The sequence below is a fragment of the Molothrus ater genome, chromosome 6, assembly GCF_012460135.2.
Source record: "Molothrus ater isolate BHLD 08-10-18 breed brown headed cowbird chromosome 6, BPBGC_Mater_1.1, whole genome shotgun sequence".
NCBI lineage: Eukaryota > Metazoa > Chordata > Aves > Passeriformes > Icteridae > Molothrus > Molothrus ater.
This window is the reverse complement of record NC_050483.2, coordinates 15,802,255-15,814,378: the sequence shown is the minus strand read 5'-3', so window position 1 is coordinate 15,814,378 and position 12,124 is coordinate 15,802,255. Positions and strand designations below refer to the sequence as shown.

The 12,124-nt window shown below is 47.4% G+C and overlaps 1 protein-coding gene across 1 annotated transcript; it reads right to left on the bottom strand.

The window, feature by feature from the left end:
• Positions 1 to 6,212: 6,212 nt before the first annotated feature.
• INS (insulin) lies at positions 6,213 to 9,342 on the bottom strand. Its single transcript, XM_036384882.1, has 3 exons — positions 9,270 to 9,342; positions 8,549 to 8,752; positions 6,213 to 6,349 (listed from the first exon to the last, which is right to left on the bottom strand). The coding sequence occupies exons 1-3, from the start codon at positions 9,340 to 9,342 to the stop codon at positions 6,213 to 6,215; spliced, it is 414 nt and encodes a 137-aa protein (XP_036240775.1).
• Between the last annotated feature and the right edge of the window lie 2,782 nt (positions 9,343 to 12,124).

Genomic DNA, 12,124 nt, shown 5'->3' with positions numbered 1-12,124 from the left:
GGCAGAATGCACAGAAAGGAGCTGGGCTGAAGGGTGACAGTGAACTGGTGCTGAGGGTGCCCTGGACTGTGAGAGCCAGGCTGGAGGTCCCAGCTCCAAGGAGGTTCAGAAAGGCACCCAAAATCTTCCTTGAAGGAAAGCAACCCTCAAACAAAGAGAAGAGCAAGAGCGGCATCAGCCACCCAGCCCATCCTCTCTGCGGGTCTCTGGCCACGCCAGGAGGGTCCCGTGGGTTCACAGGCAGGTTGTTTCCATTGCTCCAGCCATCTCCTGGCTGCCCCAGCTCTGCTGCTCCCATGGCCTCGGTGCAAAGACTTATTCCAGCACCACATCTCCATGGAGCTTTTCTCCAGCACGGTCTGTATGTATCAGTTTTTCTCCCCTATTTTTCCCCTGTTTTTGCGGGTCCCTGGTGCCCTTGCCCCTGGACGGCGCTGCCAGGCAGCTGCAGGCAGGGGTGCGGATCCAGTTGCGGGCCGACCTGCGCTCCATCCCCTGGCAGCAGCCGGGACTGCAGGAGAAGGGAAAGCCGTGGCAGGAATCCGGCTTTTACAGATTCCCAACATTTTTGTGTTGCCCTAGATCAGTGACAGAGCCACGGGTAATTGCTTTGCTCTGAACAGATATGTGAAACCTCGGGATCTTTTCCAGGTTGTGAGCACTGTGAAACCCAACAGGAGAGGATGAATTCCTCAGGAAAGGTTCCAGAAACTAAAACTGCACACAGGCTGAAGGGAGAACTTGGGATGTTAAAGTCTTTTTGGAGATGAAGGAGGCAGTGATGTGAGGTTAGCAAGGAACAAGGCAACTGGCTTGGAAGTTGCTCCCAGTCCTGTGTTCTTAAATGGGATGCACAGAGAAACGGGGCAGTCAAAGCAACAGCTCCACAGGGTGAGGAAGGGCAAGCATCCTGAGAATGATATGCAGGCTCTGTAGTCAAAACCATAAAGGAAAAATGGGCATGATGTCAGTGCTCAGTGCTGCTCACTGTTCCTGAGGTGAAGTCAGGGATCTTTCAGGGCAAAGGAGCTGCTGCTGGAGGAGTGCTTAACAAGAGGGACTTCAGCCTTTGGTGGTCCTCCCACAGGTTTAAGGCATAAGCCAGGCTGAGCCAGATGCCCCCTCTGCACCCTGGATGCAGGGACTGAAGGGTGACCTCATCCCCTGCCTGTCACAGCTCCCACACCTGAGAGAAGCACCCCTGGTTTGGTGAGCCAAAATGCCACAGGAGCACAGGTTTGCACATTGAACACCTGCCTCAGAACATCTGCACCAGGACTAGGACTGAAAAATAACCTCTCCACATTTCGACAGAATTTCACGGGGGCAGCTTTTTTTTCCCCCTTATTTGGGGTTGAAATTCATTATTTTGAGACAAGGTGCCAGCTTTTGGAAAAAATTGTGTCCAGATTTGGGCTGCAGATGTACTGAAAAAAACAACTTCAGAAGCAGGAGAGAAGCAGGCTATGGTGTGCAACCTGGATGTGCTTTGACTTTTTCACTTGGTGATTTCTTTTTCTTGCCACTGAAATCAGTAGAAACCCAGGGGCCAAGACAGTATTTCTTTGGGATAAGTTTTAAAAATCTCCCAAAACACATAGGAAAAGCTTGAAACTTGGGTGTGCAAGACCCACTAGCAGGAAAGTCTGCAGAGCCAGGACCCTGCTGGGTCCCAGACTCCAAAGTGGAGGAGGTTTCTGATAAGGGGAAAAAAGGGTAGATTTTTTTCCATTGAAACTTCCACAGAATGGTTTCTCGTCAGTATAGGGTGGGTGGTGTCATTTATACTTGATTTTCCGTTTTCTGATTAGAAAAGAGGAAGCTGCATTATTTTCTGACAAAAAGTTACATTTCAGAAGTTGGCAGCTATGTAAAACATCCCCACTGCCAAATTTCAGCATTACAAAGCCCAAATGACAACAAATGACAACAACCTGGAAATCAAAAGCCAAATTTATTTCTGTTTTCCATTTTCTTCCAAAATCTGAAAACATTTGTGGGAAATTTTAGTGTGAGCAACCACATGCATTCTGGAGATCCTGGCACTCCTGGCATGTACCAGGCATGAAAAACATAAATAAATAAAGTGGTATTTTGGTTGTCTTTTTTCAGCAACAGAAAGAAGGTTGGAGGAGTTCAGGAGGTTTGTCCACCTTTTCTTGACAGTCCTGAAGACGACTGGGAATGGAGGGAAAGGATTGAGGGATGGAGGGAAATGATTGAGGCTCAGATCATTTCCTTGTGTGCTCCTACAGGCTTGCTTCGCTTCCCGTTATTGTCCTGGATCTGCTCCTGCCTGCTCTGCCCAACAGGACTGGGGGGCATGTGAGAGCCAGCCTGGCATTTGGCTTGGAAAAAACCACCCTCCTTCCTCCCCACAGCATGCAGGAATAATTCAGCCAGCGACAATGCACTGGCAGTGACTTTCCAGATCAATTTATAGCCTGACCTAAAGTTTTCTTCCTGCCCAGAGTGAAAGGAGAAGGAAGAAAGACTATTTTTTGTTCAAGATAGGTGTCTTTGGTGAGGTTGGTCTAAGCCAGAGTGAAATGGAGATCTTAACACAGAATCTGCTCAGTGCATGCTTTCCAACTCAAGTCATTGCTGCAAGTCTGTTATTAGGACTCACTCTGTAGATAAGGAGAGATGCTGTAAGCAGGTTTAAAATTTCCTAAAATGTTGATAAGATGGTTAAAAAGACATAAATCCCAGAATATAGTCTGACTATTTCTTAAAGTGGATCTCTTAAATTCCCAGAGTAGCAGAGAGCTCTCTATCTCTGGTTTCCCGGAAAGGAAATAATAGAGTCGGATTAGCTCCGGGAAAGTGGCTGCCTTCCCTTCCTCTCCAGATAACCTGGAGCAGCAGAGCCCATCCAGCAACCTGGAGGACATGATCTGATCCCCAGCCTCCAGGGACCCAATGGCCAGCACCCTGCAGAGGCTCCCCTCATTCCCATTTCTGTGCACGTCACTCCCTTTTCCTGGAAACCATAGTGCTGCCCTTTTGGATGAGGGTTGGTGCACGTGGCAGACAGGGGACACTTCGGTCCTTCCTTTTCTAGGCACTGTTAACAGCTCAGCAGCCCAAGGAATTTGCCTTGCAATCCCCTCTGCGGCTCAGCTTTCTATTCTCTATTCAAGAAGCATGAATGAACCAAAGCCTTTATTTGCATTCTCTTCAAATTGCCCTCCACCACGAGCATGAGACCTTTGGAAGTTTGTTGCAAGAGTAGCAGAGCCAAGATATTTTAGTCAGGCATGATGCCCCACCGCTACCGCAAAAATCACTCCAGAGCAACTGCTGAGTCAGAATAAAGGGGACTGGATGCACTTGCTTCCCAAAGATCACAATGCAAATCCTGGCAAGAGGAGAAGCAGGGAGGGAGGTCAGTGGATGCGGCATTCCCTGTCCTTGAATCATTTCTCCTGCAGGAATTCATAAGATCTGGCATCTCCCAAGCACATCTGAGAACAGGGAATGGCCTAGGCAAGGCCACAAGGATTTGAGGGAGGCTTTATAAAGAAATCCCATCCTGGACCACCATTAAAGATGTCGGGAAGGACCTTTGGGACACGCACTCTTGGGTTTGGGTGGGGTAGGGGGCTAAAGCTGCCTGTCCTGCCACAACACAGGGTCAGCAAGCCAGCAGCAGCACATTTGCAAGCCAGGGAGCCATGTGCTCCATTGTGGAAAATGCACAGGGTTTCTTCCCTGGAGTTCCAGAAAAAGGGGGAAAAGTACCTTTGTTCTCCTTTGGCCTTCACCTTACTGCAGCTTTTAAAAAGTGAAGAGCTGGCCCTTTATGTTATTTTCAGTTCTGGAAAGCAAAAATGTGTAACTTTTTTTTTTTTACGCTTTCTACAGTTTTAAACTTGTTGCATTATTTCCTCCTGCACCTCCTGGAGAGAAGTGTAGCTCACCGTAGGCCACTCATCTCCAGGACAGCTCTTGCTTTGGGGAGGAAGGGAGCAACAGCACCTTCATGTGCTCTGCAGAGAGTCAGACACCTTGGCCATGGGGCCATCTGTCCCTCCCTGACCTGGGTGCTCACCTTCTGGAATCTTTCAGCAGAAGCAAAAGCATCCACACATGGGTAGCCCAGAGCCTGGTGATAGCTCGTGTACTTGGGCAACTGGATGCAGAGGATGAAGAGCAACCGTCTATGTCCCTTCATTCTTTCAAATCCTGCCTTGCTAAAACCAGTCCGGTCCTGCGGGGTGTGCTGATACTGATGAATCAACATTTTCCAGCAGAAAAAGTGGCATTTGCAATTTCCCAACAAGTCCTAATTGAGAGCACTCAGAAAAAGCAAACAAACAAAGGATCAGACCAAACAATGGCAGAGGGCAGGAAATGAGCTGGGCATCTCTGAAGAGCTGTCCTCACCCGAGCAGAGCATCGCTGCCAGGGCAGGAGTGCCAGCATATAAACAGGGCTGTGCCAGATGGAGGAACCACCACGGCTGGATGTCCTTCCCCTCAAGAACATCCAAGCAGACCTGAACATCTGCCTTTTGGATCAGGGTGGTATCTCCTGGATGGATGGGATTGCTGGTGCTTGGCTGCATGCCTGAATATGTTGGTGGCCTTAAAATGAGCAATAGCTCTGCTTTTTTTTCTTCTTTTTTTTTTTTTTTTTTCAGTAACACTTGTCCTTGACCTCATGGTTCACCAGGATAGGTAGGAGAATTGCTTCTAGGGAGTCCCCTCTAGAAACCACTGGAGATATACACTGTGAGGTTTGGTGGAGCCAAGTAGCTCAGGAACACAATATATCTTGCTGTGCTTTCATAACCACATAGTTTTGGCCTGAAGCTGCTTGTCACAATTGAAAGCTCTGCTGCTGGAAATATTGAGTGGGGCCCAGCAGAAGGGGTGATGGAGAGGGATGAAAAGGTGGTCAGGGAGAGCAGGACTGGCTGAGTAGCACTGCAGCACTGGTGTGGCACCTGCAGGAGGAGGCCCCTGTCTTGGGCTTTTGGCTGCATCAAGGGAATTTGTATGGAAGGTTACCACGGGGAATCATGAGTGCTTTCTGATTTCATTTTTTATGTCTGTATCTTCTTTTCAGCAGCTCATCCAGCTGCTCTTCCAGCCTTTCGGTTTGTAGTGGTTTGGCCAGTTTTGTGCTTGTGATAGGATTGGGAGTAATGCATCCTGGCAGGGATGAGATGGCAGCTTCCATCTGTGCAGCTCCACTGGAGGCAGTTGGAACTGGTTTGGGAAATGAGGCTGTTAAAACCACAGGCTCCTCTCAGACCAACTTTCAAAATCTGTCACCAGCAAAATGCAGCCCTGGCTGCTGCTGTCACCTCTGCCAGGCTGAGCCCATCCCACAGAGCCCCTCTGCATGGCTTTCAGCAGAGTGCCACGGGAGTCCCTCGGCAGAGGGAACACAGCCCTTCCCTACACTCTGGGACACTCTGGCCAGCTGGCACCGCTGGGCAGACTTTCCTCACAGAAAGGGGCCATTCTGGGACCAGATACTTGAAAGAGGTTTGCAGCACCAGGAGCCAGGATACTGCCCAGCACATGGAGAATAGATTCAAAGCTCCTTCTTGGATTAAGTTCACTTTCAGTACATGGCTTGTGATATCCTTGTGAACAACAAGCACATCCCACAGCAGGGACTCTCCCTGGGCTTCCCACGAGCACAAGTAGGAGCTAGACACACTTTCTGAATTGGCCATGGTGGTCATCCATGGTTTTTCTGAGCACAATGAATAGGTGACATAATTCTTTGCCTAATCTTTACTGTTTCCATTATGTAGCTGAGGAAGTTCAGTCTCCAGCTGCCTGGCTATATTTGGGCTGTGAACTGCAGGAAGTTGATCAGCATGACATTGTTACAGATGTAATGTTTCCCTAGCAAGAGAAGTCTTGTTTAAACCTCTCTGCCTTCTCCTTCTGGTTCTCCAAGCACTGGGTGTGCCGGATGCTCCATATACCTGCTCCAAAACTGTGTAATACCCTTCCCTCCCTCATTCCCATGGAGGTCTTTCCTGTGGCAGAGGATAATCTGAAGTGATGGCTGAAAAGTGCTTTACTCAAGCATGGACACTGACACTCTAAAGCAGACAAAAAGATGTGGACACATGAACCAGCACAGTCCTTCCAAGAGATCCACAACATTTATTCAATTGCTTTGAAGGTGCAGTAGCATAAGTGCATGTTTCTGGCCCAGGAGCTCCTCAGTACCAGGCCCTGCTGCTAATTGCAGTAGTTTTCCAGCTGGTAGAGGGAGCAGGTGTTGTGGCAGCATTGCTCAACAATCCCTCTCTTCACTTTCTCAAACTCCTCCTGCTGGAAGGGCAGCTCTCCCAGCTCGCCGTGCAAGGGACCGCTCACTGCCAGGGGAGAAGAAAGGAAGGTGTGGGACATCACACAGCACCAGCCCTGGCTCCTGAGCCCTGCAGACACCCCCTGAGCAGGCACCAGATTTCTAATCCAGAGTTGGCTGGAAAATGGGAAGGAAGTTGCACAAGTTTCCCCAGGTTGGTGCTGCTTGTAGCACCCCGTTTCCTCTCCCAAAATAATCCTGTGATGTTCAGAAGATGCCAAGCTGAGTGACTGATGGCAGTGTGAGGGATAAAAGGATACAGGGGCTTTACTAGGGAAGCTGTGTGGAGAAGAAGAGAAATCCTGAGTTCTCCCTGGGGTGAGCAACTAGTAAGTGAGATGTAAAAATGGGATTGTCTGCTCTATAGAGAAGAGTTTGGGACCACAGAGCCCTTTAGGCAGTTACCCACTCTTCTGGGAGCCTGGGCAGACAACTGGGATGTTCATGGGATTGCAGGGGCAGTCCGGGTGCATTTGCCAGCTGTTCCTGAACAGCCTGATTCAGTTGGCTGCCTGGATATAGCCCCAAGCTGACAGAAAAAGCATTTGTGTGTGTCTGTGTTCACAGCTGGGGGCAAGTTTTTAGAAGCAATGATAAATTAGGGTATTTGGACACAGATAACACTCAACAGAATGATTATTTGCTGGTGAGAACTTGAAAACTTGTGCACAGATCTGTTCAGGTTTTAGTTGCCCAATGAAAATATGGAAAATGGCAAATAAATCAGTGAGTTTTTCCTGCAGGAAGAAAAAAGCCCTTAACAGCAAAGAGAAAATGCCTGGAAAGTGAGAATGAGATGTGGTTTCTAGGGCAATACAAGTACAGTGCAAGATGCGAAATCCCCAAGCCCCTGAAGCGTGAGGCAATGAACAAGGCACAAGAGTAACACAAAATCATTATGCTAGTGTGCTAGAAGGGAAATTTGGGAAAAATTTGGTCCAATTTTAAGTAGAAGAGGAAATAGCTAGTCAAAGTTTTGTGATTTACTTGTCTTCATCCTTCAAGCCAGCTGTGAGCAGACTGTAAACATAACCAGATTGTGTGACAAAGAGGTGGTGGCTCAGGAAAAAGTCCTGGAAAAAAGGTAGAAAATCCTCAAATACTTGCATTCTTTCTGGCACTATTAAAATTCTCTGTGCAGTATTTAGGTAGTTTGGCTAATGAAACCTCCAATCCATTTGTGGTGGTCTCCAGAAATGAATAATCAGAGAATGGGCAAATGACATCCCAAACAAATCATGGGCAAACTCTCTGCTAGGGCATTATCTTGTTTCACCTTACAAAGACCCCTAAGACTATTTCGCAGGGTGGTTACATACACAGGAGAGAGAATTGGATATAAATGAAAACAGTATGTGATGGGAAGAGAAATGGGGGGAGAGATGTACTGCAGTCAGGGGATGTTACGTGAAGGTCGATCTTGAAATGAGAGGATTGAAATGGATGCAATTTGCACAGGGGTCTCTTCTTCATCTATTTACAGTCTTGATTAGAAGCTTGGAAGCCAGAATGTTCAATGTGTTTCTCCAGGCCTCACCAGCCAGCAAGGATGTGGACAAATGCAGAGTTGCATGTTTAGAGATCTAGAAAATATGACCTAGGAAGGCAGCAGGGCTGAGGAGAGGTCAAAACTAGACATGAGAACACTATTCAAATATTTTAAAAAGCAATGATAAAGATGAAAGAACAAGGCTCTTCCCCTGTCACTAATGAGAAGACAAGAAATAATTTACAGCAAGGGATGTTCAGGTTAGATATTGGGAAGAAACACTCAAGAAGAAGGTCAGTTAAGCTTGGGAATGGGCAGCTCCAGAAGGCAGAGGAAGCTTTCTCTCTGGAGGTTTTTATGAACATAGCAGACAAACATGGCTGAGAAATAGAATGGGGACAACAATGGGGATCCTGTCTTGGGGCTGAAAGAGGCTTATCGAGTTCCTCCCACCTTTATTTTCTATGAATACTCCCAGGCTGGTGCAACAACCACACAAAGAAATAGACAAGTTTGAGCTTCCAGGCACAATTCCTTTTGCCTCATAAATCCTCTCTCCCTGCCCGCCCTCTCATCTGCCTTTTTAACCTGAAGAGCTTTTCGCTGGCAACACTACGCTGTTGGTATGTCGAAGGTATTCCTGGCATTCCCCACGGAGAACATTCCTGGTGTCACTGTCAGGGATAGGCGGCTGTTCCATCGGTCAGCCCCACTTACCTAGAGGCTGCTCAGCATCCCGCCGGGCTTTGGGCTGGTAGAAGAAGCCCCTCTCCCCACAGACCAGGTACAGAGCTTCCACCAGGTGGGAGCCGCAGAGGTGCTGGTTGACAGCAGCGTGGCTGCTCCCGGGGCCCGAGAGGGCCAGCAGGGCCAGGAGGGGCAGAGATCGGATCCAGAGAGCCATGGTGGGCAGCCTGAGGCCTGGGGTTAAGAGGCAGAGGACACACAGAAAAGTCTAGGAGGTAAAAATAGGTTGTAATCAAGCATCGCGTGTCTTGCAGCTCCTCTGGCATGGAAATGAGACTAAAGTAGGAGATGGACCTTCTAGTTTGAGAAGGAAGGAGAGCTTTGTGCACCAGGATTTACAAGTGACAGTAAATGACTACTGACTATAACCATAAGTCCATCTCCATGCTCCATCAGTCTCAGGCTCCCTGCCGTCTTGCCTCAAAAGGCTGGTGGAGTCATCCCACCAAGCCCTCACATGTCCTGTAGAACTAAGATCAGCAGACTCCTTCAGAGGAAAAACCCTCTCTGCCCATTCAGAAGGGGCTGTAATGTGTGATGATGGCCCAAAACCAGCACCATCTCCTCAAAGACCTGAGGAGGCCTCATTTTCTTGGGTCAATGAGCCACAATTGTCACTGCCTGCTCCATCAACTTAAGAAGACGGGTCTGCACAACAGGTAGAAAGTAAAAGGGAGGCAATCCAACTTACCCAAGAGGTGGCAGCAAGAAGTGGAGAGAAGTTCACTCTGAGGGATGAAGATGGTTGGTAGTAATGTCCCCATTCTCTCTTTCCCATATTTATATGCTTTATGTTAGCCAGTGACACAAGAGCTACAAAGAGCCCCACCTCCTTGATGACACTCCAGCCAAAATTTTTGCTACTTGTGCAAATTAATTTCCCTCTGCGTAGCATCCGCAGGTCTTTATGCAGGTTAAGATAGAAGCAACTGTTTGCTGTTTCCATCTCATTTAGTCTGCTCTTTTCACTTCCCCAAGCTCTGTCCTAAGCCATCAGTGACCCTTTTAGCAGAAGATAATGGTGCTATTACAGCTGCAATGACTACTAATGACACTAATGCTGGCAATAGACACTGTTGGCATTGAGGTGGTTCAACAGCTGCTTCTAAAATGTAAAATTAAAAGCAAACATGTTAATCTGTTTGATTTTTATCACCTTGGAAAGTATGCAGCAATGGGACCAAGTGGTTGGTGAAATCATGCTACTGTCAGGTGTTAGGAGAAGGAAAACACATTATTGTGCTCAGGCTCACTGTCCACGCGGTGCTCAGCCAGAGACACGCGTCCACAGCTTGGGCAGGGGGAGGAATAACACCTGCATTTTGCAGGAGACCTTGGGTGGTCCTTTTGCCTCAGCACAGGGCCAGAGTTTGAACATTTGAAATTGTGTTGTGAAAAAAAATAAGCCTTTTTCCCTTCTCCCACTGACAGGCAGGTTCCCTCTTTCACCTGCCCCTTCGGATTCCTGTTTGGGATTAAGCAGAGCAAAGGCTCAGTCTCTGCCACGTGCAGCTGGGAGCTCTGAGCATCTCAGCTCTTCTCTCTGGGGCTCTGTCCAAAATGGTGTCTTCACCACCAAGAAACATTTCTGGTAAATCCCAGTGAAAACCAGGAGATATCTGATTATCTCCATTCTGGCTGCTAAATTTGCTTTTAAAAGGAGATAGATGGTGGGTCAGCAGTGGCACACTGGCTTTTATGGGTCTGATTTTAGCAACAGATCTAGCTCTTGCTCTTTTTCACAACAATATCCAATTTTCGAGTACCTTTGTGTTCAACTTTTCTGCCACCAATAGCGAGCTTGTACTTTTTCTGCTTAAAGTATACTTTCTTTTTCTTTTCTCCTTTTATTTTTTTTTTCTACCTGAAAAGGCACATTTTAAATGCTGGGGATGAGATCATCTTCAAACTTCCCATGGCTCCAACTTTTCAAGTGTTCAGGACCACTGAATAGGAGACATTTTCATCTGTTTGAACTCTCTTGCTTGTTTAACTTGGAATAAGCCTGATTCTCCATACACACGACAAATCAGAAGGAAGCTCACCGAAATCAATGCAAGGCCTTGAGATTTGAACCAGGCCTTTGATTCCTTGAATAGTCAAAGCAATTCCATCCATCAACATTTAGGAGGTAGGAAGTGCCATATGCCCCTGTCAGGGCTGTGAGTGTGAAGTATCATATGTTTGCTAAATGACTGTGATTGCAAAAAAGCTCGTGAGAAGCGCTAAATCTCTGATGAGCACACAGGGACAGGACCCATTTGCTCAAACGGATGCAAGACAAGGTTATCAGTTACATCCCCCGCCATGTAGGTCTCTCAGCCCCCTGCTAATAAATCCAAGTTGTGATGCTCAACTACAGCTAATAGCATTTCTGCACAATGTGTAACACTATCTGTGCCTCTCTTCCCCTCAAAAAAGATATTAGATGTACTTGAATGACCTAGTGGTATACCCATGGAGAGGGGCTCAGGTTTCAGCAAGACAGGAGTTCAGGGAATTCACTTACTGAGACCTTCTTACTACTGGGTAAATTAGTGGGGAATTAGCAGCTGCATAGGATAAAACCTGGCATTTTACCCCAACTGAAGTAGGTTGCCAGAGCCTAGAGCAGAAGTTTTGTCTGACTCATGCTTCCTCCAGAGCAGGGACCTTGCACCTGGAATCTCACACAGAGAGGACAATCCCCAGAATTGCCCTCCAGATCCCCTTGGCAATCATGTGCCTGCAGTCATCAGGCACTGCTGACTGCAGTTTCAACTGCTCCGGGTTCCATGGACCTCAGTCAAGTGATTGCCTTGGACAGGCTCCTGAGCAGGGTGTTCCCCAGGTTAATCACATGCTGAGATTTGCCATTCAGGGCTTTCCTGCTTGCACTTTTGAATGTCACCTGAGCTCACCTGAACTCAAGTTTTATTGACAGAGGGGCTTTGTAAGGAGACTCCTCCATCCACTATTGTCTCCCTTCCAGGCAGCTTCCCTGCTGAACTCTCCCCTTCCCTGAGCCTTACACCACTGATGTCACAAAATAAACTCTTTTCTTTTGCTTTGAAAGTGCCATGTTCTTAGCCCAATGCTTCTCTTACTCTTGGCTAACCAAATCCTGGAGGTAGCTTCAAAAAGCTGGTGGCATTCCTGCAGCATGCCGCAGCCAGGGAAGGGCTGACTGTACCCGAGCGTTCAGGAATTCCTCTTGGCTCACTCTAGTTTGGGTACAGAAATAAGCCAGAAGATTTATTGGAAGGAAAAAAGATATCATGCTGGCTCAATGTTCAGCACAGGCCAATTTTTTTTTTTCAAAAGTTTCCTACTACGATTTTTTCCCCCTTCCAAAACACGATCACTTTGATTATTTATTGGAAAACGTATTTTCTTACCATAAATGGTGCTCTGGAATATGAAAAATGCTAGCAGTCATATAAATGGATATAAAACGGATACAAACTGCGGAAAGTTTTGTCTTAGAGGGAAAACTCCCATGTCAGTAGTGAACTAAGAGGGGGCCAACAGGGGAGCCCATTTCTCAATGGAAAATTGTTTTCTACA